This window comes from Scylla paramamosain, chromosome 2 (assembly GCF_035594125.1).
Source record: "Scylla paramamosain isolate STU-SP2022 chromosome 2, ASM3559412v1, whole genome shotgun sequence".
Classification (NCBI taxonomy): Eukaryota; Metazoa; Arthropoda; class Malacostraca; order Decapoda; family Portunidae; genus Scylla; species Scylla paramamosain.
In genome coordinates, this window is record NC_087152.1 from 31,219,333 (window position 1) to 31,247,287 (window position 27,955).

The 27,955-nt window shown below is 40.0% G+C and overlaps 1 protein-coding gene across 1 annotated transcript in view; it reads left to right on the plus strand.

Moving 5' to 3' along the window:
• Positions 1 to 27,955, plus strand: part of LOC135107459 (zinc carboxypeptidase-like) — a 43,727-nt gene that overhangs the window by 10,050 nt on the left and 5,722 nt on the right. Inside the window, exons 2-4 of the mRNA XM_064017344.1 lie at positions 8,924 to 9,048; positions 17,535 to 17,735; positions 19,056 to 19,166. Of these exons, the coding sequence (XP_063873414.1) occupies positions 8,924 to 9,048; positions 17,535 to 17,735; positions 19,056 to 19,166 (437 nt within the window). The remainder of the gene's footprint in view (positions 1 to 8,923; positions 9,049 to 17,534; positions 17,736 to 19,055; positions 19,167 to 27,955) is intronic.

Below are 27,955 nucleotides of genomic sequence, written 5' to 3' on the forward strand. Positions count from 1 at the left end.
GTCATCATCTCTTTCTTAGTTTCCTCTCAAATTCCATGTTGTTTTTTTCTATACAACATGGTACCACTTCCTTTTTCCGGCCAGCCTTGGCTGGAGGGATCGGTGGTGGGTGGGGGAGGAGCCTTCTGTGCTGTCCTGTCTCTCCCACTAATAGAGTAGAATAGTTACCCAAACAAACTTGCAAGGACCTCATGGCCTGTTGCTGTTTGGTCTTCTTTTGTATTCCTTTGGTCTCTGTGCTATCCTGTTTTCTCTCCCACTAGTTAGCGTAGAATAGTTAACCAAAACACCCCAGTAAACACCTCAGGGTCTGTTGCTGTTTGGACTTTCTGTGTATTCTTCTCTTGCTTTTCCTGCAATTTTCGATCCTCCTCCTCCTCCTCCTCCACCTAATCCTCCTCCTCCTCCTCCTCCTCCTCCTTCTACCACAGGGTGAACAATTACCTTTGAGAGGCTTTGAAAAGTCAAGGACCCAATCAGTTAGTGACTATCATCGGGATTTGAGGTACCAGGGGTCACTGTTGCAGAGGGTAACTATGCAGCGTGCGGCGCTCCATTTTGAGAAGTGCACTCTTATTGGTAGCATGGTAGCCGGAGCCTGATTGACTGAGGCCTCTCTTGAAAGCGCCAGGCACAGTGTAGAGAACACAGTAAGAACACAGCCACCTGTGTTCATGAATAAGCCAGGGGTACGTTGGCAGGGTACTGTCTATAGAAATGCCGTATGTTGTGTTGTGATGAGTCATTGGTAAACTCGTTTTCCATCCTCACAAAGCGAGCGTTCTGGTTATTTATATTTATGTGGAGTGAAAAAAAAAAAAAAAAACATGGTCTAGAGCAGTGTGTCCAGCAGCGGGCCCGCGGGCCACTTGATTTAGTGTGGCCCGCGTGCACTCATCGATTAATTTTATGATAAGAAAAAAAGATACTTAAATGGTATTCAACTATGGTGAAGTGTGTGGAATAATAACGATTAGCTTGTTATGACATCGCTGCTGGAATAACATAATGCCTGCAGAGCGAAAGTCCTTCCCCATAGTTATGATGTAAAGACGTAGGGATATGGTACACGTCATGAACACGGCCACTTCTTTGTGCCTTGTTAGTATTTTTGCATTCACTCCTGAACCCACCAATCTCAGTAAGTGTACACTGGATTGGGGTCAGGTCTCAGTTGAGATGTCGGGAGCTGTAAGGCCTTAGGCCTAGTTGCCTAGCATATGCCGTTACAAGTAACTCTCTTCCACTGTCGGTATTCTCACATTGAAATTAAATTCGTGGAATTCGTTTCCGTTTTTTGGCCCAGGCGAAGGACAGACGAAGCACGTGGCACTTGTATACACAGATCGCCGCTCCAGTAGTCCACTACAGCCCAGTGCTCAGTACACATCGTGTAATATTTGGTAAATTTGGAAGTGGAATAATAAAAACTTTGGGTTTTACTGCATATTTTTGACTCTTATTGTTGTGCATTTGTCCCTTTTTTTTTCTGCTTCAGTAATTTGGCAACCCTGAATGCATTCACTCTCACTTAGGCCTTCATGTGAGGCACATCGCATCTCTGAAGTCCATGTGCGCGGCACTTCGTACAAAGCACTATGCAGGATGTGCTTTATTAAAGTGAATTTTTTGATGTTTATTCATCAGTTTAGTTTGTCACCCATAATCAGTATTATCATTATTAGTAACATTTATAATTCCAGTGTGCACCTTTACCTAGTGAACATAAAGGAAGAAAAACACGTAAGTAGAAAGTATCCTACACAGCACAAATAAGTAAATCTACATAAATATTAACTTGGCGAAAATCAAGTAGTATGATAGTAAATCAATTCTGCAAAACAAATAGATTCAGTACAGTAGAAAACAGAAGTAAATGCCAATAACACCGTGCAGTGCATCAAGAATAAACAACAAGGTGGTCTGCAGCGTTACAAATACTGAACTAGCAAAACTTGCAACTTACAACATACGACGGGGGTATAAGCGGACACAAACTACCTACGCATCAATGGTGGTGGTAATGATGATGATCACGGTAATAATAATAATAATAATAATAATAATAATAATAATAATAGTAATAATAATAATAATAATAATAATAAAAATAGTAATAATAATAATAATAATAATAATAATAATAATAATAATAATAATAATAATAAAAATGATAATAATAATAATAAAAATAATAATAATAATAATAGTAATAATAATAATAATAATAATAATAATAATAATAATAATAATAATAATAATAATAATAATAATAACAACAACAACAACAACAACCGTACCACTTCATTACGTATCGCCTCACGCGGGGAGCAGGGTGGGGGGGATTATAATTCTTTAATACATATTGGCGTGAACATAAGATGGGGAAATAGACCAACTTTAAAAAAAAGAAAAAGGGCCCCCGTGGCCCAGTGGGTAGAGTGATGCTCTTGGAGTTTGGCGTGAGGGAAGTGAGGGGCGCGTAGGTTCGAACCCCCCACTCGGAACTCACAAAAACCTTCAAGGAGCATCCCTCCATCACCATGTGTGCCTCAAACACACAAGCACGGTGGTGGAGCTGCCCACGGGGAGGAGGGGAGGTGAGTGTGCAGCACCTCCCTACCCTCCCCAGGGGAGGAAGGCACCGCCTTACCTCCCCCGGGAGAGCAAGGGAGGTGAGTGCACAGCGCTTCCCTTCTCTCCCCACCTAACCCTGGCAAGTCTACGGACTACCAGGCAAAAAAATAAATAAATAAATAAAAATAAAGGTGAGTGCATAGAGTGCATAGCACTTCCACTTCCCTTCTTTCCAGCTAAAAATAATAAAAAATAAAGGTGAGTGCATAGCACTTCCCTTCTCTCCAGCTAAAATAAAAATAAAAAAATAAAGGTGAGTGCATAGCACTTCCCTTCTCTCCAGCTAAAAAATAATAAAAAGTAAAGGTGAGTGCATAGCACTTCCCTTCTCTCCCCCACCTTCCAGGCAAAAAAAAAAAAAAAAAGAAATAAGAAATAAAAGAAGTGCAAAAGAAAAATAAACAAAAAAATAAAGTGCATAATAACACTTCCCATCTCTCCACCTACCTGGCAAAAAAAAAAAAAAAATAAAAAAATAAATAACTGACCCTGGGAAAAAAAAAAAAAAGGAAGGGAGGTGAGTGCACAGCACCTCCCTTCCACCCCCGGGGAGAGCAAGAGAAGGGAGTGCACAGCACTTCCCTTCTCTCCCCACCTAAGCCTGGCTAGCCGACGCACTACAGGAAAAAAAAAAAGGAAGGGAGGTGAGTGCACAGCACCTCCCTTCCATCCCCGGGGAGAGCAAGAGAAGTGAGTGCACAGCACTTCCTTTCTCTCCCCACCTAAGCCTGGCTAGCCGACGCACTACGAGGCAAAAAAGGAAAAAAAAAAAAAAAAAAAGGAAGGGAGATGAGTGTACGATACCTAGCTTCCCACCCACCCGGGGAGAGCAAGAGAAGTGAATGCACAGCACTTCCCTTCTCTCCCCACCTAAGCCTGGCTAGTCGACGCACTACAGGAAAAAAAAAAAGGAAGGGAGGTGAGTGCACAGCACCTCCCTTCCACCCCCGGGGAGAGCAAGAGAAGTGAGTGCACAGCACTTCCCTTCTCTCCCCACCTAAGCCTGGCTAGCCGACGCACTACCAGGCAAAAATGAAAAAAAAAAAAAAAAAAGGAAGGGAGGTGAGCGCACAGCACCTCCCTTCAGAGAGCAAGAGACGTGAGTGCACAGCACTTCCCTTCTCTCCCCACCTAAGCCTGGCTAGTCGACGCACTACGAGGCAAAAAAAAAAAAAAAAAAAAAAAAAAAAAAAAGAAGGGAGGTGAGTGCACAGCACCTCCCTTCCACCCCCGTGGAGAGCAAGAGAAGTGAGTGCACAGCACTTCCCTTCTCTCCCCACTTAAGCCTGGCTAGCCGACGCACTACAGGAAAAAAAAAAAGGAAGGGAGGTGAGTGCACAGCACCTCCCTTCCATCCCCGGGGAGAGCAAGAGAAGTGAGTGCACAGCACTTCCCTTCTCTCCCCACCTAAGCCTGGCTAGCCGACGCACTACGCAAAAAAGGAAAAAAAAAAAAAAAAAAAAGGAAGGGAGATGAGTGTACGATACCTAGCTTCCCACCCACCCGGGGAGAGCAAGAGAAGTGAATGCACAGCACTTCCCTTCTCTCCCCACCTAAGCCTGGCTAGTCGACGCACTACAGGAAAAAAAAAAAAGGAAGGGAGGTGAGTGCACAGCACCTCCCTTCCACCCCCGGGGAGAGCAAGAGAAGTGAGTGCACAGCACTTCCCTTCTCTCCCCACCTAAGCCTGGCTAGTCGACGCACTACCAGGCAAAAATGAAAAAAAAAAAAAAAAAAGGAAGAGAGGTGAGCGCACAGCACCTCCCTTCAGAGAGCAAGAGAAGTGAGTGCACAGCACTTCCCTTCTCTCCCCACCTAAGCCTGGCTAGTCGACGCACTACCAGGCAAAAATGAAAAAAAAAAAAAAAAAAGAAGGGAGGTGAGCGCACAGCACCTCCCTTTAGAGAGCAAGAAAAGTGAGTGCACAGCACTTCCCTTCTCTCCCCACCTAAGCCTGGCTAGTCGACGCACTACGAGGCAAAAAAAAACAAAAAAAAAACAAAAAAAAAAAAGGAAGGGAGGTGAGTGCACAGCACCTCCCTTCCACCCCCGGGGAGAGCAAGAGAAGTGAGTGCACAGCACTTCCCTTCTCCCCCACCTAAGCCTGGCTAGCCGACGCACTACGAGGCAAAAAAGGAAAAAAAAAAAAAAAAAAAAGGAAGGGAGATGAGTGTACGATACCTAGCTTCCCACCCACCCGGGGAGAGCAAGAGAAGTGAATGCACAGCACTTCCCTTCTCTCCCCACCTAACCCTGGCTAGTCGACGCACTACGAGGCAAAAAAAAAGAAAAAAAAAAAAAGAAGGGAGGTGAACCTAGCTTCCACCCCCCGGGGAGTGCAAGAGAAGTACCTCCCTTCAACCCCCCCCCCCCCCCCGGGAGAGCGAGGGAAGTGAGTGCACAGCACTTCCCTTCTCTCCCCACCTAAACCTGGCTAGTCGACGCACTACCAGGCAAAAAAAAAGGAGGGGAGGTGAGTGCACAGCACCTCCCTACCACCCCCCCCCCCGGGGAGAGCAAGAGAAGTGAGTGCACAGCACTTCCCTTCTCTCCCCACCTAAGCCTGGCTAAAAAAAAAAAAAAAAAAGGAAGAGAGGTGAGTGTACAGCACCTCCCTATATATATATATATATATATATATATATATATATATATATATATATATATATATATATATATATATATATATATATATATATATATATATATATATATATATATATATATATATATATACACTTCCCTACCTGACCCTGGGAAAAAAAAAAAAAGGAAGGGAGGTGAGTGCACAGCACTTCCCTTCTCTCGCCACCTAAGCCTGGCTTATTATATACTCGTATATATATATATATATATATATATATATATATATATATATATATATATATATATATATATATATATATATATATATATATATATATATATATATATATAATAAAGGTGAATGCATAGCAAAAGAAAAAATAAATAAATAAAAAAATAAAAATAAATAAAGGTGGGTGCACAGCACTTCCCTTCTTTCCCCACCTAGTCTATGGACTACCAGAAAAAAATGCATAGCATTTCTCTTCGCTCCCCACCTAAATCTGGCAAAAAAAAAAAAAAAAAGGGAGGAGAGGAGGTGAGTGCACAGCACCTTACTACCTACCTACCTACCTACCACCCCCGGGAGAGCACAGCGCTTCCCTTCTCTCCCCAGGAGGGGAGGTGAGTGCACAGCACCTCCCTACTATCTCCGGGAGAGCAAGAGAAGTGAGTGCACAGGGTAAAAAAAAAAAAAAAAAGAGGAGGAGGTGAATGCGCAGCACCTTCCCACCATCCCCGGGAGAACAAGAGAAGTGAGTGCACAGCACTTCCCTTCTCTCCCAGTCAAAAAGAATAAAAAAAAAAAAAAGTATATAAAAAAATAAAGGTGAGTGCATAACACTTCCCATCTCTCCCCACCTACCAGGCAAAAGAAAATAAATAAATAAAAAATAAAGGTGAGTGCACAGCACTTCCCTTCTCTCTCCCCATCTAACCATGTCAAGTCTACGGACTACCAGGCAAAAGAAAAAAAGAAAAAAAAAGGACGGGATGTGAGTGCACAGCACTTCCCTTCAATCCCCACCTAACCCTGGGAAGTCGACGGACTATCACACAAAAAAAAAAAAAAAAGAAGAGGAGGAGAGGTGACCACTCCCGGGAGAGCAAGAGAAGTGAATGCACAGCACTTCCCTTCTCTCCCAACCTAAACCTGGCAAGTCTACGGACTACCAAGCTATATAAAAAAAAAAAAAAAGGACGGAAGGTGAATGTGCAGCAGCAAGAGAGATGAGTGCACAGCACATCCCTTCTTTCCCCACCTAACCCATCCTTACCCTGGTAAGTTTACGAAATACTAGGCAAAAAAGATAAAAGAAAAGATCAATGAATAAAGATAAAAAACAATAAAGAATAAAAAAGATGATAATAAATAAAAGATACCAGCTACCAACTTGACCAGACAAAAGAAAAATAAATTAATAGAAAGAATAAGGGTGAGTGTATAGCACTTCTCTCCCTACCTACTAGGCAAAAAAAAAATGAAATAAATAAATAAATGAATTAATAAATAAGTAAATAAGTAAATAAAATGAATAAATAAATAAAAAACTCCTTACCACCCCCGGGAGAGCAAGGGAGGTGGGTGCACAGCACTTCCCTTCTCTCCCCACCTAACCCTGGCAAGTCTACCAGGTAAAGAGAGAGAGAGAGAGAGAGAGAGAGAGAGAGAGAGAGAGAGAGAGAGAGAGAGAGAGAGAGAGAGAGAGAGAGAGAGAGAGAGAGAGAGAGAGAGAGAGAGAGAGAGAGAGAGAGTTCAGGATCTCCCTACCCCGGGAGAGCAAAGGTGAGTGTACAGCACATTCCCAACTAATCCTGGCTAGTTTACTGACCACAAAAAAAAAAAATAAATAAATAATGATAATAAATAAATGAATAAATAAAGAGGGGGAGGTGAGCAAGGGAGGTGCACATGCAAAACAAAAAATAAATAAAATAAATAAGTAAATAAATAAATAAATGAAAATAAAATAAATAAAAAGGGAGAGAGGCAGGTGAGTGCACAGCACCTCCTTACCACCCCCGGGAGAGCAAGAGAGGTGAGTGCACATCACATCCCTTCTCTCCCCATCTAACCCTGGCAAGTCTATGGATTACTAGGGGAAAAAAAAGAGGAGGAGAGAAGGTGAGTGCGCAGCACCTCCTTATAACAAAACAATAAAAAAGGTACGGACTGCCAAGCTGACTGACCCTTGCAAGTCTACGGACTACCAACCTGACCCTAAGCATCATCCTGACCTGACCCCCAATCTGATTCTGACCACCTACTGACTCTGCAACAGACCACCAGACTGACTGATCCTTCCCAGCTGACAAACCTGACTGACCAACTATAAAGACCACCAACCTCACTGATTCGAGAGAGCATGGGAGGTGAGTGTGCAGTACCTCCTACTTTGACTCAGACCTGACTCTGGGGAGCATGAGAGGTGAGTGTGCAGCACCTCCCTACCCTTCACAGCCTCCCAGTTTGACTCTGAATGCGCAGCATCATCGCAATCCTGGCAACTCCAACTGTATCGTATGAGTGTGCAGCACCTCCCTAACCCCCAGTCTGATTCTGACCAGCACCTGACTGACCCTGGGGAGCATGGGAGGTGAGTTTGCAACAAACTGATCCGGCAACTTGATTGACCACCAAACTGACTGACTAAGGGGAGGTGAGTGTGCAGCACCTCCTTACCAGTCTCCAAAGAGCAACTCCAACCGTACCGATCACCAACCTAACTGATTCTGGGGAGCAGGGGAGGTGAGTGTGGGGTACCTCCTACTCTCCCCGCTCTGACCATGACTACAGACCTGACTGATCCTGATCCCTATCCCCCAGTCTGACTGACCACCAACCTGACGGACTCTGGCAACTCCAGAAACAACTTCAGACCGACCCTGGGGAGTGTGCAGCACCTCCCTACCTCCTTACCTCCAAAGACCACCAACCTCATTCTGGCAAAATCAGTTCCTCGCTGATTTGGGGGAGTACCGACCACCAACCTTAACTGATTCTGGGAAACTGGAGACGAAAATGGCAGGATAGGTGGTGGTTGCTCCTTGAATCTCCGATAATTACTGGTAGCGTGGAGATTGTGAGTAGTGGTTTAGATTATGGTCGATTGTGTGAGTAAAGGCAACACAAATATTGAGAGTACTTCTTGATTTAACGATGGACAGAGATGTACACGTGTGATACCGAGACACAGATTACGATGGACGTGACGATGCTTGATTCTCTCTCTCTCTGAAGACTGACCCTGTCTCTGATCTGAACTCTCTCTAAACTGACTGGGACTCTCTCTGATCTGAACTCTAGCTACCAATACAGGCTCTGTGTATGTGAAAGAAATGGATCAGGATTCAGAATCTGAGATGAAGGAATGACCAATCAGCTGTCTTTAAATGGGGTGAAGGAACCAATGGCAGAGGTCTTTATTCTGGCCAATGACCAGGGAGGAAGACAGGAAGTCAATGCAGGTGTTTTCCCTAAGGACTGGCAGGAATGTAGGGAAGGTGTAGTATTCCCTTGAGAGGGCGATAGGAAGGAGAAAAGATTAAAATTAGACTGACCACGTGAGGACAGTGCACGTGGAATGAAATATGTGAGTGTTGAATATAAATATATAATAATAATAATAATTGTTATGACATGCGACTGATACATCATCACAGCAGGAGTAACATCCAGTTGGCATTACATGTGCTCCAGTGACGGAGGCCATGGCATGGATGTGGCACCAATGGCTGGTGCTGATAGTGGTGGTGGTGGCTAGGACAGCAGGAAACTCCTTACCCCAACCTGACAATAACTACCAGGTGCTTGCAGGCCAACAGGTGAGTCTTCCTTGGCGTACATTAATAACCTGTAGATTAAGGTAACGAAACTAAGTTTTACAGGTGGCTGGAATTTATGTATTTTCTTCTTTTATGTGTAGGTTTTGTATCTATTTAGAAAGTTCCCTAAATGTGCACTTCTTAACTAGTTTATTTATCGGGAACTATGCTATACTTATACATTCTGCATGGCTTGTGAATTTACAACCCTTAAGACTGCACTGCCAAGGTTGATAATTTATCGTTGTCTTCTTTCTTTCTTTTTGCTTATTATTATTATTATTATTATTATTATTATTATTATTATTATTATTATTATTATTATTATTATTATTATTTGAATATTTTGGACAGCACATCCTTTATGCGTTAGAAAAGTGGTAACGAAATTAAAGTACCACTCCAAAAATAGATCAGATATTTAACGTTCTTATGACCTAAATCAATGAATAAGCAAAATATATTGATGTTTAGATGATCTTGCCACATCTGCTGAACACCTGCGATATGAAACATCTATGTGCCGCCTTTATTACACACCTATGTCCACCTTTATCTTAATTAATAGCTCTCTCTTGGGCTTTATGAGAACTGGCTCACAGATATTAAAGTGGCCATCACTGAAGTTTTCAATCTCTCTCTTTTTTAAAAAAGCGGAGATTCAGGTTCACAGTTATTGTGTTATAAATTCTTTGTAACATCGTGTTGCCTGTACTTTTCAGTCGATTAATCATAGCGTTTTGTGCTTATATATATATATATATATATATATATATATATATATATATATATATATATATATATATATATATATATATATATATATATATATATATATATATATATAATTCTGAATACTGAAATCTGAGAATAATTTTGTATTGACTGACTAATTGAATAATTGGTAATTCATTGGTGGGTATGTAATGGTAAAATATTATTTAATCAGTCAATCAGTTTATTATGTATTGTTAAAATGCTAACTGATTACTGTCACAACGTGATACTGATTGAATTTCGCTGCTCTTATATCAGATATATATATATATATATATATATATATATATATATATATATATATATATATATATATATATATATATATATATATATATATATATATATATATATATATATATATATATATATATATATAGACACACACACACACACACACACACACACACACACACACACACGTTGTTATGACCACAGATTCCTCCTCTCTCACAGCTGCCTTTAACTCGGCAAGCTCCCCAAGATTACCACCTACATAAACTAGTGTGGGGCCCAACCTTGGGTTTACAGGATCCTTCTGGTCTCCTGTAACGACGATGCTGCCCCTCCCCCGCCGCCTCTTTACGGCTGCCACTACCTGGGGTCAGCCTCCCTACACTGCCTCCTGTGCAGTGTAGTGCCGGGGCAAAGTCACTTTCACAGGGTCCTTCTGGTCTGCTGTGGTGAATTAAGTAATAAGGTCACCATTCCTGCTTTACCCGAGCACTGGGAAAAGATTAATAATCACTTTAACAGATACTGAACACACGCCACGTGCTGGGAAAGAATTGGTAACTACGATCTGGGAAACAGCTGTGACAAAGGACAAATGGTTATGAGGATTGCAATTTTCTATGAGCCTTTGCCCTTAAGAAACAACAAACAAATCCGCTCACACTCATAGAATATTACGTCCCCTTGCAGGAGAGTAACACTTAGAATTTCCCAGAAAACGGACAAAACCATCCAGACACGGGAATGTCCGAGGAAGAATTAGGCTGTTACTGTACGGCAGTGGAACTATGATCCTCTAATTCCAAAGCTCTTAAAAAAAACTATGAAGCCCTGTATCATTTGACATTACAATAAGATGCTATACTAAACATTGAACACCGAGCAGGGTCAGGCAAGGGGCTGATTCATGGTGTTGTTACACGAGTCTAACTTGGCACACCACACTCAGCCAAAACCTTGTGGCTAGTGTATTACCTACTTAAATTGACACTGGCGGTACTGCTGCTAACTCATATACAGTATCATCTAATCCACGCCCTCTAAACTACTACTAATATAGCCCTGTTCCTTGCCAGTACTCTCATCCTCACTTGGTACGTCCTGACTATACAACTGTCTCACCCAGACTGAACTGTGTGAACAGAAGCGCACAGACGGTCCCACTCCCGCAGGTAGTCTCACTCGGCTGAGAGATGGGGGAGTACAGGAGAGGGACAGAGGAATGATCCACCACACTGCCTCCACACGCTGTGAGCAGCAATGGCATGCTTACTGCACTTCCCTGAAGGGGCTAGTGGCAATCTAACTGGATCATGATGTACACAAACATCCATTCATCCGAATGGTAGTATTTTTAATATGGTGTTCAAAAGGGAAGTGGAGGAAATGAAAATATCATAGCCTATTTCGTCTTTGTGACGCACTCACTGCCACACCCACTGTCTGCCGCTTTCTCTCTCTTCGTATTTCTTCCCTCATTTCTATGTCTCTTCTTTTGATAATTTATGCAGCACATGACAATATATATATATATATATATATATATATATATATATATATATATATATATATATATATATATATATATATATATATATATATATATATATATATATATGTTGTTATGCAGAGTTGCCTAATGTTAATTAAATATAAGAGAGAGAGAGAGAGAGAGAGAGAGAGAGAGAGAGAGAGAGAGACGTCAGCTAGCTTTCCGTCTCCCCATTCCTCCACCCCAGTCATATAACCCGGTGTCTCTGTCAAGCCAGCGCGGCGTTCCCACAAGTTGGTGGTGGCCCAAAATTAAAAAGAGAAGGACGTACGCAGAAGGCAAGTGGTGTGAGGTTGTATTTGGTGGCATAAGTAACATAGTATTTGGGTGATACTAGCGATACATCTCACTAGGTTGACTATTAATCATTTAATCAAGATCATTTGTGCTGCTCTTGGTATTTAAGGCGGGTGTACTTGCCTTTGGGGACCCACTTATGAATGTAGCTTGTATTGGCGCGACTCTTAGAGCAGGAACCCTCTCTCACTTTGTCGGAATCTAGTGTCTCGTGGAACTTCTACGTGTTTTCGTTGTTTAAATGCAACTGTCCCCTGTTGTGTGTTATTGTCCATCTCTGTGTACCAACGTAGTGTGCTGTCTTTAGAGTCCTTTCGTACTGGTGTAGTGCATCAGCTTGAGACGGCTCCCTTCTCTTGGTGGATAGTTAGGGGTAAAGGCGATTGAATCACATCTGGTAGCTTCTTTGTTTATTTGATGAGATAAATGATAAAGTGTACTTGTAGAGTCTAGCCCTGAATTGCCCTCTCAATGGAGGGGTCCTTCCCTATTTGTTAAAGATTAAGTCCAAGTGGTGTTAATGTTGGTGGACTTCCAAGACAAGAGACACAAGGAAGGCAAGATTAGCAGGGGACGACATGATAATCCAGGGCAGGAAAGGGAAAGGAATGTATTTGTACAGGTATTTCCTTAAGGAACAGAGACACTTGGCAAGGAGTGAGGTGAGGTGAGGTGAAGTCCATCACCTGATTTCTCTGGGATGCAGATAGTAGTAGTAGTAGTAGTAATAGTATATATTATATTGTTACATCTGCGGCCATCTTTCATATACGCTCCGTGTTTGACTGTCTTTCATTTCTGCAGACTCGTCACTGCTTAGGGCGGACAGAGTATATCATCTAAGAAAGCGAAGATTGATTTAACTGGAAACAGGGTGCCTTAATATCTTAATGAGCAGTGGGTGGACGCTGTTGTGGGCTGTTTGCTCATAAGGTATTATGGCCTACCTTACTCATGTTGTACTTGTGTATGTCTTTCCTGAGAATGTGTACTTGCTAGTCCTTTTTTAGCATGTTTCATAAGTTTGCGTTGTATATTTTCTTGGTAGGTGAGACATGGTGGCGACCTAGAGGCATTTGCTATATGTGGCCATGATGAGTTAACTGGATCCGTGTCTTTTGTTAGAGGAGGTTCTGCACTAGATTACAGAAAGTAGTCTAGGAGAAGCTGACCTGACTGAGTGGCAGCTGTAAGAGGGGCTCGGTTTCTGATTGTAACAGCTTTGACAACCTTATTGTTTGCAACTGATGAATTGCCTGGATTTGTGTAGTTTTGACCTGCACTAACCTACAAGGATGGTAGCTTAGGAAAAGCTGATTAGTGGCACCTGTAAGAAGGGTTGGATATGGTTGTAACAATATATATATATATATATATATATATATATATATATATATATATATATATATATATATATATATATATATATATATATATATATATATATATATATATATATATATATATATATATATATATATATATATATATATATATATATATATATATATATATATATATATATATATATATATATATATATATATATATATATATATATATATATATATATATATATATATATATAATATATATATATATATATATATACTCGTATATATATATATATATATATATATATATATATATATATATAATATATATATATACTAGTATCATATATATATATATATATATATATATATATATATATATATATATATATATATATATATATATATATATATATATATATATATATATATATATATATATATATATATATATATATATATATATTTATATATATATATATATATATATATATATATATATATATATATATATATATATATATATATATATATATATATATATATATATAATAATATATAATATAATAATATATAATATAATAATAATATAATATATATAATATAATATATAATATAATATAATATAATATAATATATATATATATATATATATATATATATATATATATATATATATATATATATATATATAATATATATATATATATATATATATATATATATATATATATATATATATATACTATATATATATATATAATATATATATATATATAATATATATATATATATATATATATATATATATATATATATATATATATATATATATATATATATATATATATATATATATATATATATATAATATATAATATATAATATAATAATAATATAATATAATATATAATATAATATAATATATATATATATGTAATATATATATGTATATATATATTATATATATATATATATATATATATATATATATATTATATATATATATATATATATATATATATATATATATTATATATATATATTTTTTTTTTTTTTTTTTTTATTTTTTTATGTAGGAAGGATACTGGCCAAGGGCAACAAAAATCTAATAAAAAAAATGCCCACTGAAATGCCAGTCCCATAAAAGGATAAAAGCAGTGGTCAAAAATTGGTGGATAAGTGTCTTGAAACCTCCCTCTTGAAGGAATTCAAGTTATAGGAAGGTGGAAATACAGAAGCAGGCAGGGAGTTCCAGAGTTTACCAGAGAAAGGGATGAATGATTGAGAATACCGGTTAACTCTTGCGTTAGAGAGGTGGACAGAATAGGGGTGAGAGAAAGAAGAAAGTCTTGTGCAGCGAGGCCGCGGAAGGAGGGGAGGCATGCAGTTAGCAAGATCAGAAGAGCAGTTAGCATGAAAATAGCGGTAGAAGACAGCTAGATATGCAACATTGCGGGCGGTGAGAGAGAGGCTGACGACAGTCAGTTAGAGGAGAGGAGTTGATGAGACGAAAAGCTTTTGATTCCACCCTGTCTAGAAGAGCAGAATGAGTGGAACCCCCCCAGACATGTGAAGCATACTCCATACATGGACGGATAAGGCCCTTGTACAGAGGTTAGCAGCTGGGGGGGTGAGAAAAACTGGCGGAGACGTCTCAGAACACCTAACTTCATAGAAGCTGTTTTAGCTAGAGATGAGATGTGAAGTTTCCAGTTCAGATTATAAGTAAAGGACAGACCGAGGATGTTCAGTGTAGAAGAGGGGGACAGTTGAGTGTCATTGAAGAAGAGGGGATAGTTGTCTGGAAGGTTGTGTCGAGTTGATAGATGGAGGAATTGAGTTTTTGAGGCTATGAAAAATACCAAGTTTGGCTCTACCCCAATCAGAAATTTTAGAAAGATCAGAAGTCAGGCGTTCTGTGGCTTCCCTGCGTGATATGTTTACCTCCTGAAAGGTTGGATGTCTATGAAAAGACGTGGAAAAGTGCAGGGTGGTATCATCAGCGTAGGAGTGGATAGGACAAGAAGTTTGGTTTAGAAGATCATTAATGAATAATAAGAAGAGAGTGGGTGACAGGACAGAACCCTGAGGAACACCACTGTTAATAGATTTAGGGAGAAGAACAGTGACCGTCTACCACAGCAGCAATAGAACGGTCAGAAAGGAAACTTGAGATGAAGTTACAGAGAGAAGGATAGAAACTATAGGAGGGTAGTTTGGAAATCAAAGCTTTGTGCCAGACTCTATCAAAGGCTTTTGATATGTCCAAGGCAACAGCAAAAGTTTCACCAAAATCTCTAAAAGAGGATGACCAAGACTCAGTAAGGAAAGCCAGAAGATCACCAGTAGAACGGCCTTGACGGAACCCATACTGGCGATCAGATAGAAGGTTGTGAAGTGATAGATGTTTAAGAGTCTTCCTGTTGAGGATAGATTGAAAAACTTTAGATAAGCAGGAAATTAAAGCAATAAGACGGTGGTTTAAGATATTAGAGCGGTCACCCTTTTTAGGAACAGGTTGTGTGTAGGCAAACTTCCAGCAAGAAGGAAAGGTAGATGTTGACAGACAGAGCTGAAAGAGTTTGACTAGGCAAGGTGCAAGCACGGAGGCACAGTTTCGGAGAACAATAGGAGGGACCCCCATCAGATTCATAAGCCTTCCGAGGGTTTAGGCCAGCGAGCGGGCATGGAAAACATCATTGCGAAGAATTTTAATAGGTGGCGTGAAGTAGTCAGAGGGTGGATGAGAGGGAGGAACAAGCCCAGAATCGTCCAAGGTAGAGTTTTTAACAAAGGTTTGAGCGAAGAGTTCAGCTTTAGAAATAGATGTGATAGCAGTGGTGCCATCTGGTTGAAGTAAAGGAGGGAAAGAAGAAGAAGCAAAGTTATTGGAGATATTTTTGGCTAGATGCCAGAAATCACGAGGGGAGTTAGATCGTGAAAGGTTTTGACATTTTCTGTTAATGAAGGAGTTTTTGGCTAGTTGGAGAACAGACTTGGCATGGTTCCGGGCAGAAATATAAAGTGCATGAGATTCTGGTGATGGAAGGCTTAAGTACCTTTTCTGGACCACCTCTCTATCATGTATAGCACGAGAACAAGCTGTGTTAAACCAAGGTTTAGAAGGTTTAGGACGAGAAAAAGAGTGAGGAATGTACGCCTCCATGCCAGACACTATCACCTCTGTTATGCGCTCAGCACACAAAGACGGGTCTCTGACACGGAAGCAGTAGTCATTCCAAGGAAAATCAGCAAAATACCTCCTCAGGTCCCCCCAACTAGCAGAGGCAAAACGCCAGAGGCACCTTCGCCTAGGTGGATCCTGAGGAGGGAATGGAGTGATAGGACAAGATAAAGATATGAGATTGTGATCGGAGGAGCCCAACGGAGAAGAAAGGGTGATAGCAGAAGGAGAAGGATTAGAGGTCAGGAAAAGGTCAAGAATGTTGTGCGTATCTCCAAGACGGTCAGGAATACGAGTAGGGTGTTGCACCAATTGCTCTAGGTCATGGAGGATAGCAAAGTTGTCGGCTAGTTCACCAGGATGGTCAGTGAAGGGGAGAGGAAAGCCAAAGCTGGTGGTGAACATTGAAGTCTCCAAGAATGGAGATCTCTGCAAAAGGGAAGAGGGTCAGAATGTGCTCCACTTTATATATATACATATATATAATATATATTATATATATATATATATATATATATATATATATATATATATATATATATATATATATATACTATATATATTATATATATAATATATATATATATATATACTATATATATATAATAGCATGTGTTGGTAAGGTAACATATAAAATGTACCTCCAAGTAGGTATTAAGCCCTTTGTACAAAGGCCCATTAACAAAGTTTTAATAGTTTATGGTCTTAGGAAATCATCAGAAGAGAGAGCATGAATAGATGAAGTAATTTATATGTTCCTTTGTATTGGACTTAGCCATTTTGTGTCACACACCGATATAAATCCTCTGGCTTCTAAGGCTTATCTACATAATCTGGCATAGATATAATTTTGAAGGGCACTACTAGAACGAAAGGAGTGAGGGATTGAGTGTTTCAAAAGTTATAATGGTGTTATATATTTTTTTTTCCAGTGAAATTGTCTAGGATTGTTCAGATGGAGTGACAAATGTTATGTTGGCAAGTTACAGTTAAAGGGTTACCTACAAATTGCTTGGATATTATTTCAAGTGTCATGAGGAATAAGAAAACAAAGAAAGGCCTAGGCCGATAGGGAGAAGTGCTAAGTGATGTGTGGTTGCTGCAGGTGTGGGAGGCGGAGGGGCAGGAGGCGATGAAGGTCTTGGCGGACCTTGAGATGGAAGGCCTGGCTGATATCTTGGGCCACTCTTCATCCACACCAAGGTTCCGCGTGCACGCTGACAACATTGCCCAGGTTGCCGCTGCACTGACTGAAGCAGGACTCACCCAAAAACTTCTCATCAGTGACCTGGCCAGACATGTCATGGTGAGGATGAAGAGATTGTATACATTCTAACACTCTGATTACAAATTTAGTTTTTTATTTGTATTAGCCATTAAGCATTTTTTTTATATTATTATTATTATTTAGTATAGTTTACATTTTCAGGTCAAATAAAGTCGTGTATATTCAGTACAACCATGATAGGAAGTCATTTTTCACAAAACATCATGGTTAGATATTTTTCCCGCTTTTTATCGTCCATATGTTGTTAATTTGCAGTTCTCAATTAACATTTTCTATTTTCTGAACGAAAGTCGAAGTAAGAGGCCACATCACTTCCCATCATGAGTGTGCATCAGAGTGAGAGGTGGTGAACTGCTATAGGTAATGATTATATGTTACTGATCTCTTTTTTTTAAGAAAATCAGTTTTTTCTCTTGACATTTTTTTTTTTTTTTTTTGGAGAAGGGGAATTAAGTTTCTTTTTACTCGCTTTGCTTCCTCTCTCTCTCTCTCTCTCTCTCTCTCTCTCTCTCTCTCTCTCTCTCTCTCTCTCTCTCTCTCTCTCTCTCTCTCTCTCTCTCTCTCTCTCTCTCTCTCTCTCTCTCTGCCTCTCTGCCTCTCTCTCTCTCTCTCTCTCTCTCTCTCTCTCTCTCTCTCTCTCTCTCTCTCTCTCTCTCTCTCTCTCTCTCTCTCTCTCTCTCTCTCTCTCTCTCTCTCTCTCTCTCTCTCTCTCTCTCTCTCTCTCTCTCTCTCTCTCTCTCTCTCTGCCTCTCTGTCTCTCTGCCTCTCTGTCTCTCTGCCTCTGTCTCTCTGTCTCTCTCTCTCTCTCTCTCTCTCTCTCTCTCTCTCTCTCTCTCTCTCTCTCTCTCTCTCTCTCTCTCTCTCTCTCTCTCTCTCTCTCTCTCTCTCTCTCTCTCTCTCTCTCTCTCTCTCTCTCTCTCTCTCTCTCTCTCTCGTTTCTTCTTCACATTCTACGCGAATCCTTTTGAATAATCCAACAAACCACACCTCATTCTGGCCTTGCTGACTCCATGCAGTGCAGTGGTCACTTCACATCTGTCACTAAGAGATAGCATACTCGTACAAGTAGATTCACGTGAATACATGCATGTGTCTCTTCCACTCACACTCCATTGAAAAGTCTCTAGTACAAGTTTTCTGAATAAGTACTGCAGTTTCTTTTTTTTTTTTTTTTATAAAAGATTGTTTGAAAAAAAATGGCGTTAATTACGAGTCAATTTCCCCCTTTCATTCGCAATCGGTAAGGTGAAGTGACACGTGCAAGTTTCTAAATTAGTGTTATAATTTTCTGTTGGACATGGTATGTTCATGAATTGTAGGTAATTATCCTCTTCGCAGGGAGAGCAACGCAAGGAGAGTCTGGAATTCCTGCGAGGAAGCAGAACAGAATCGTGCACAGAGGAGAGTTGCCCAAAGCCTCTCGCCAACGCTTATATGTCATTTGAACAGGTGAGCAGCAAAGAATGCTTCTAACAGACTCTACTGGAAAGTATCAGTTTTTTTCGTATTTTCATGTTGCTAAAGTTAATTTCTGCATGAAAATTAATATCCATGAGAATCAGGCCGATCATCTCTGTGGAATTTGAAAGTAGATGATAATATTGAGCATTCTAAAACATGGCCTTTAGCAGTAAATGAAATTGACATAATAAAAATATATAGAAAGTTAGACAAATCAAGAAAAGGGTGAGTGGATGCCTTTTACTAAACAGGTGACATTTATTTTTTTCTGATACACATGATTCCAGGTGTGTATGTAACTCATTATGTAGAACATCAAATCACCAGTTGTCATTGAAATACACTCATTAGTTTCGAAAAAAAAAATGAAAATATAATAGAATGTCATTAGTATCGCTTGGAATTCTCTCTTGTTTTTCAATCTACCGTTTTGAAAATCATTTCATTAATACACATACATATATCTTTATTTCACTAAAGAAGGATTTTCGATAAGACATTTCATATAGAAATAAGACAGAAATAGGTTTTGATGACAACAATCTTATTTTATTTATTTATTTATCTATTTTTTTTTTTGTTGGACAAAAAAATTACCATGATATGTACTTTTTTATCTGCTTTTGCCTAATAAAAAGGCCTTTCTTTTATCTTTCCAAAGATATCTTTATATTTGCATTATCTTGTAAGTCAACAGATAAATTGCACTTGAAATGTGGAAAATGTCATTTTTTAATTACGAGCCATTTTCTTCTGAGAAGTGTGTATCATTGCGTACGTTGGCTTTTTTTTTTTTTTTTTTTTTGTAGTGAAATTCTACAAATAATAGGAGAAAAATTATAACCAAAGGTAAACCAGTGTTTATTATTATGTTCAGGTCGAATTTGCACCTTCTCCCTTCCTGTTTGACAGGATATTACTCACTTGAGGGTGAGGGTATCAGTGGGCGTAACACAAGTGATGGTGATAGTGATGTCAAAACTGTTGTATTTTATCTCAGTTTTCTTTTCCCTGAAACATTTGGTGCATATTTCGGATACGAGGCTTTCAAGCTGGGAGGGAGAGATGATGTATTTCTCTTCATCTTTGCCGAGGAAAGGAAACTTTTCCTGGAATAGCTGGATTCATAGATCCAGCTTTGTTGTTTGGTAGGACTCAGCAACGAGTTATGGTGGTGGAGGTAGTTCCTGACAGGGTTGGAAAAAACCCGAGTATTTTTTCTTAACCCATCCCACTGAGTTTTTTATTTTATTGTTTATGTTTTTGTTTTTCTTTTATTGTTTATTTATTTTTGGTTTATTCCTCACATTTATATGTGAATAATCATTGTAAATAAGCAATTAAAGGGTGTTTTCTTTTTACATGTAGGAGGGGCATCGGCCAAGAGTAACAAAAAAAAAAAAAAGTCCATTGAGGTGCCGGTCCTTGAAACAGAGTAAAAAAGCGTTCATCGCAAATTAAAGGATAAGTGTCTTGAAACCTCCCTCTTGAAAGAGTTCAAGTCATAAGAAGGAGGAAATACGGAAGTAGGCAGGGAGTTTCAGAGTTTACCAAAGAAAGGGATGAATGAGTGAGAATATTAGTTAACTCTTGCATTAGAGAGAAAGTCTTGTGCAGCGAGGCCGCTGGAGGAGGGGACGTATGCAGCTAGCAAAATCAGAAGAGCAGTTAACATGAAAATAGCAGTAGAAGATAGCAAGAGGTGCAACATTGCTGCAGTTAGAGAGAGGCTGAAAGCATTAAGAGGAGAGGAGTTAATAAGCTTTTGACTCCACCCTAAAAGAGCGGTATGAGTGGAACCTCCTCCCTCCTCCCCTATACATTCAAAGCATACTCCATACATGGATGGATAAGCCAGCTGGGGAAGGATGAGAAAAAGGGGCAGAGATGACTTAGAACGCCTAACTTCATGGAAGCTGTTTTAGCTAGAGATGAGATGTGAAGTTTCCAGTTTAGATTGTTAGTAAAGAACAGACTAAGGATGTTTAGTGTAGAAGAGGGGGACGGTTTAGTGTCATTGAGGAAGAAAGGATAGTTATCTGGAAGGTTGTGTCTAGTTGATAGATGGAGAAATTGAGTTTTTGAGGCACTGAATAACACTAAATTTGCTCTGCCCCATCAGAAATTTTAGAACGATCAGAAGTCAGGCGTTCTGTGGCTTCCCACTGGAGGGACCTTCCAGAAAGGTTGAGCATCTATGAAAAGACGTGGGAAAATGTAGGGTGGTATCAGCTTAGGAGTAGATAGGACAAGAAGTTTGGTTTATAAGATCATTGATGAATAATAGGAAGAGAGTAGGTGACAGGACAGAACTGAGGAACACCACTATTAATAGATTTAGAAGAAGAACAGTGACTCTACCACAGCAGCAATAGAACGGTCAGGAAGGAAACTTAAGATGAAGTTAAAGAGAGATGGATAGAAGGCGTAGGAGTGTAGTTTGGAAATCAAACCTTTTTTTACCAGACTCTATTAAAAAGTCTTTGATTTGCCTAAGCCAACAACAAAAGTTTCACCAAAATCCCTAAAAGAGGATGACCAAGACTCCGTAAGAAAAGCTAGATCACCAGTAGAGCGGCCTTGACGGAACCCATGCTGGCAATAAGAAGATTGTGAAGTGATAGATGTTTAAGAATTTTCATGTTGATAGATTCAAAACTCTAAATAGACAGGAGATTAAAACAATAGAATGGTAGTTTGAGGAATTAGAACGGTCACCCTTTTTTAGGAACTGGCCGAATTTAGGCAAACTTCCAGCAAGAAGGAAAGGTAAATGATAAACAGAGTTGGAAGAGTTTGACTAGGCAAGGTGCATGCATGGAGGCACAGTTTTGGAGAATAATAGGAGGGACCACATCAGGCCTATAATCCTTCAGAGGGCTTTGGCCAGCTAGAGCATGGAAACATCACTGCGAAGGATCCTAATTGGTAGCATGGAGTAGTCAGAGGATAGAGAAGAGGGCGGAACAAATCCTGAATCATCCAAGGTAAAGTTTTTAACAAAGGTTTGAGCGTAGAATTCACCCTTAGAAATAGAAGAGATGGTAGTGGTGCCATTAGGTTGAAATAATGGAGGGAAAGATGAAGCAAAGTTATTGGGGATGTTTTTGGCTTGGTGCCAGAAGTCATGAGGGGAATTAGATCTTGAAAGATTTTGACACTATTAATGAAGAAGAGACACTTGTTTAGGTCATGCTGATACAGTTTGGTCCGGTTGGACAAACCCTATATTAACTTGTATTTTATAGGAAATTAACCGGTCAGGCTTGACTACTTTTACATATTTTATGTATATCTACATATGTAGACCTTATTCATCTAAATGATATAAAGCTAAATTTTGATATGTAAAATAAAAAAAAAAAAAAAAAACTAGTCTCTCTCTCTCTCTCTCTCTCTCTCTCTCTTTGGGGGAAGGGAGGGTGGTATAATGCCAACCCTGGTCCCTGTGAAGTTGAGGGAAAAGGCTGAGGGGGTGGAGAGGTTAGGTGTGAGGTTGGGTAGGGTAGTGGTAAGAGAGCGTGGGCTGGTGACTGGTCTTCCTTTCTTTTCTGTCATCTTTACTACCTCTGGTCATGCAGGCTTTGCCTTTGAATGATGACCCATTGCTTCCAAACCTGTGAATAGGCAAAAAAAAAAAAAAAGGCCAAGAATAATGGGATGAGATGCTAGACAACTGAGCATGTGTTCGGCAGACAATAAGTTGGTTGGAATCATCACAATGTGGTGGCTCAGAGCTCCTCCTCCCGCTGCTCTTTAGCGGTGTTGCCATATGGATGTCCACAAATATAGTGAAAACACCAAATAAAAAAAAAAAACTTCAAAATCATGAATTTCTAGAAGACACGAAGCCTAGCGTGCGGCTGGGTATTTAAATCCCTTAAAACAATTGTAAACAAAAGCGATAAACCTTGGAAGAAGAATAGGGGGAGAGGCCTTGATGTCACTGAAGTGAAACCGCAAAGCTCAACCCCGTTCTCAGAAGTCAACTCAAAACAATGTTGAGCTGCCAGTTATTCCCAGTGAGATCTAAAGCACTGTTCAGGGGGTGCTGTGAACTTATCATTAAACCCAGCTGTGACCTCACTGAACGTTTCCCTTTGTGTCTCACAACACAAGGGGGCAATCACACCCTGCCCTCTAAAGACAACTCTCTTCCTCCACACAAAACTACAAGCACCTAATAACACACACACACACACACACACACACACACACACACACACACACACACACACACACACACACACACACACACACACACCCTTCACTCAAAAATTTCAAAATTATCATGGCGACTCCTACACCAGCCTCGGAGTCCCCATCTGGGGAGGGGACCTTAAATGTCCCCAGGTCGGACTGCCTTTCTGTCGACGACACTAAGTGTCTTGACACCCCTCTCAATTTTTTCTTCATTAACTTCTGCAACATTCGCGGTCTAAGATCTAATTTTCAATCTGTAGAACACCATCTCTCCTCTTCTAAACCTCATCTTCTTTTCTTCGCTGAAACTCAGGTGTCTGAGGCAACTGACATTAACCCCTTTACTGTTCGCTTCTACTTTCTCTATCCTCATTTTCGATCCAAAGCTGGATGTTGCATTTATATGCGCAATGACTTAACTTGCTCTCGTGCCCACGCTCTTGAATCTTCTGAGTTTTCCACCATCTGGCTACGACTACAGTCACTCTCAAACTAAATATATCTGTGCTGTATACCTCTCACCTAACTCCTCTGACTATAAGAAATTCTTTGACTACTTAACTTCCAAAGTGGAGCACATTCCGACCCTCTTCCCTTTTGCAGAAATCTCTATTCTTGGAGACTTCAATGTTCACCACCAGCTTTGACTTTCCTCTCCCTTCACTGACCATCCTGGTGAACTAGTATTCAACTTTGCTATCCTCCACGACCTAGAGCAATTGGTGAAACACCCTACTCGTATTCCTGACCGTCTTGGAGATACGCCCAACATTCTTGACCTTTTCCTGATCTCTAATCCTTCTGCTTATGCTGTCACCCTTTCTTCTCCATTGGGCTCCTCCCATCACAATCTCATATCTTTATCTTGTCCTATCGCTTCAATCCCTCCTCAGGATCCCCTTAAGAGAAGGTGCCTCTGGCGTTTTGCCTCTGCTAGTTGGGGGACCTGAGTAAGTATTTTGCTGATTTCCCTTGGAATGACTACTGCTTCCGTGTCAGAGACCCGTCTTTGTGTGCTGAGTGCATAACAGAGGTGATAAGGTCTGGCATGGAGGCGTACATTCCTCACTCTTTTTCTTGACCTAAACCTTCCAAACCTTGGTTTAACACAGCTTGTTCTCGTGCTATACATGATAGAGAGGTGGCCCACAAAAGGTACTTAAGCCTTCCATCACCAGAATCTCATGCACTTTATATTTCTGCCCGGAACCATGCCAAGTCTGTTCTCCATCTAGCCAAAAACTCCTTCATTAACAGAAAGTATCGAAACCTTTCAAGATCTAACTCCCCTCGTGACTTCTGGCATCTAGCCAAAAATAATATTTTCCAATAAATTTGCTTCTTCTATCCTTCCTTTATTTCATACAGATGGCACCAATGCTGTCACATCTATTTCTAAAGCTGAACTCCTCGCTCAAACCTTTGCTAAAAACTCTATCTTGGACGATTCTGGGCTTGTTCCTCCCTCTCTTCCACCCTCTGACTACTTCATGCTACCTATTAAAATTTTTCGCAATGATGTTTTCTATGCCCTTGCTGGCCTAAACCCTCAGAAGGCTTATGGACCTGATGGGGTCTCTCCTATTGTTCTCCGAAACTGTGCCTCCGTGCTTGCATCTTGCCTAATCAAACTCTTTCAGCTCTGTCTGTCAACATCTACCTTTCCTTCTTGCTGGAAGTTTGCCTACATTCAGCCTGTTCCTAAAATGGATGACCGTTCTAATCCCTCAAACTACCGTCCTATTGCTCTAATTTCCTTCCTATCTAAAGTTTTTTAATCTATCCTCAACGGGAAGATTCTTAAACATCTATCACTTCACAACCTTCTATCTGATCGCCAGTATGGGTCAAGGCCGCTCTACTGGTGATCTTCTGGGTTTCCTTACTAAGTCTTGGTCATCCTCTTTTAGGGATTTTGGTGAAACTTTTGCTGTTGCCTTGGACATATCAAAAGCTTTTGATAGAGTCTGGCACAAAGCTTTGATTTCCAAACTACCCTCCTATGGCTTCTTTCCTTCTCTCTGTAACTTCATCTCAAGTTTCCTTTCTGACCGTTCTATTGCTGCTGTGGTAGAGTCACTGTTCTTCTAAATCTTTTAACAGTGGTGTTCGTCAGGGTTCTGTCCTGTCACCCACTCTCTTATTATTCATTAATGATCTTCTAAACCACTTTCTGTCCTATCTACTCCTATGCTGATGATACCACCCTGCACTTTTCCACGTCTTTTCATAGGCGTCCAACCCTTCAGGAGGTAAACATTTCACGCAGGGAAGCCACAGAATGCTTGACTTTTGATCTTTCTAAAATTTCTGATTGGGGCAGAGCAAACTTGGTATTGTTCAATGCCTCAAAAACTCAATTCCTCCATCTAACAACTCAACACAACCTTCCAGACAATTATCCCCTCTTCTTCAAATGACACTCAACTGTCTCCCTCTTCTACACTGAACATCCTCGGTCTCTTCTTTACTTATAATCTGAACTGGAAACTTCACATCTCATCTCTAGCTAAAACAGCTTCTATGAAGTTAGGTGTTCTGAGACGTCTCCGCCAGTTATTCTCACCCTCCCAGCTGCTAACTATGTACAAGGGCCTTATCCATCTATATATGGAGTATGCTTCACATGTCTGGGGGGGTTCCACTCATACTGCTCTTCTAGACAGGGTGGAATCAAAAGCTTTTTGTCACATCAACTCCTCTCTAACTGACTGTCTTCAGCCTCTCTCTCACCGCCGCAATGTTGCATCTCTAGCTGTCTTCTACCGCTATTATCATGCTAACTGCTCTTCTGATCTTGCTGACTGCATGCCTCCCCTCCTCCCGCGGCCTCGCTACACAAGACTTTCTTCTTTCTCTCACCCCTATTCTGTCCACCTCTCTAACGTAAGAGTTAACCAGTATTTTCAATCATTCATCCCTTTCTCTGGTAAACTCTGGAACTCTTTGCCTGCTTCTGTATTTCCACCTTCCTATGACTTGAATTCCTTCAAGATGAAGGTTTCAAGACACTTATCCATCAGTTTTTTTACTACTGCTTTTCTGGGACTGGCATTTCAGTGGGCATTTTTTTATTGGATTTTTGTTGCCCCTGGCCAGTGTCCCTCCTACATAAAAAAAGAAAAAAAAATCTTGACACTCACCCACCTTAACATTTTCCCATTATGCTTGCTTGTTCGGCCAATGGCTGCACCAGGAGTGACAATGGAGAGATATCATTTCCCCGGTAAAGTGTAGAGATTTGTGTGGCCAATCATCACATGAAATCCTAGAAAACTGGGTCAGGTCATGAGTGCGCCAAAAGATGCGGGAGATCATATGACGAGTTATTTCAAGTATTTCACTTGCGATTCGTCTTCTGTGAGATGCACATGCAAGCAAGTCAAATTAAAGTAATGGACTGAACACTTACCATTAACTATTAGAAGTGATGAATGATGTGATAAATCTTGGTGCGTTTGTATGTTACAAATAAATCCCTCCACTACAATATTCACTTTTTGATAGTTATGACTTACACAAGCAAATACTAATCAAATTACTGGAATATATAGTTCCTTGTGACTTCATGATTAATATTAACACAGCAATTTCTCAAAACCTTGAAAAATTCTGCAAAAAACAGTGTTGGAGTAAGTGAATTGAGCCCTGGGCGGCGAGGCAAACATGGGCCCCTCTGATTTCCAGACCAACTTTTTTTTTTCTCTTCCAATTGAAACATTTGGATGCCTGACTGTTTTGGCTCCCTTTCTCTGTGGACCCATGGTTGTCCTCCCCTCTAAAGTCATTCCAGGGCTGCCATTACCATCCCTTTATTCATCACTGCAAATAATATATTGCCCAAGTTAACCTAACCTAGCCCTCCATGTCGTAAAAATAGCAAATAGTTATTATGCATATTCTTTAGAAAAAAAAGAAGCGAGATGGATTTAATAGCATCTCATATTGGGATGATGTCTTTTTTTCTTTTATGTACAATGGAACCAGACCAAGGACAAAAAACAAAGCAATTATAAAAGACTCGCTATTGCATGCATGTGAGTTGTTTTTTACATTGTCTCTCCCATAGATATAAAGAAAAATATAGAGAAAATCATCTATGCAGTATGTTATATGATATTGACACTCTATCTATTCACCTAAAAAGCTATCACTAAGAAGCTCCAACGAATCTTTTTTTTTCCCTAACCTACTGGCTGCTGTAGCATCTGTCAACATCTGCCTTTCCTACTTGCTGGAAGTTTGGCTACATTCAGCTTATTCCTAAAAAGGGTGACCGTTCTAATCCCTCAAACAACCGTTCTATTGCTTTAATTTCCTGCCTATCTAAAGTTTTTGAATCTATTCTTAACAGGAAGATTCTTAAACATCTATCACTTCGCAGCCTTCTGTCTGAGCGCCAGTACGAGTTCCGTCAAGGCCGCTCTACTGGTGATCTGGCTTTCCTTACTGGGTCTTGGTCATCCTCTTTTAGAGATTTTGGTGAAACTTTTGCTCTTGCCTTAGACATATCAAAATCTTGTGGTAGAGTCTGGCACAAAGGTTTGATTTCCAAACTACCCTCCTACAGCTTC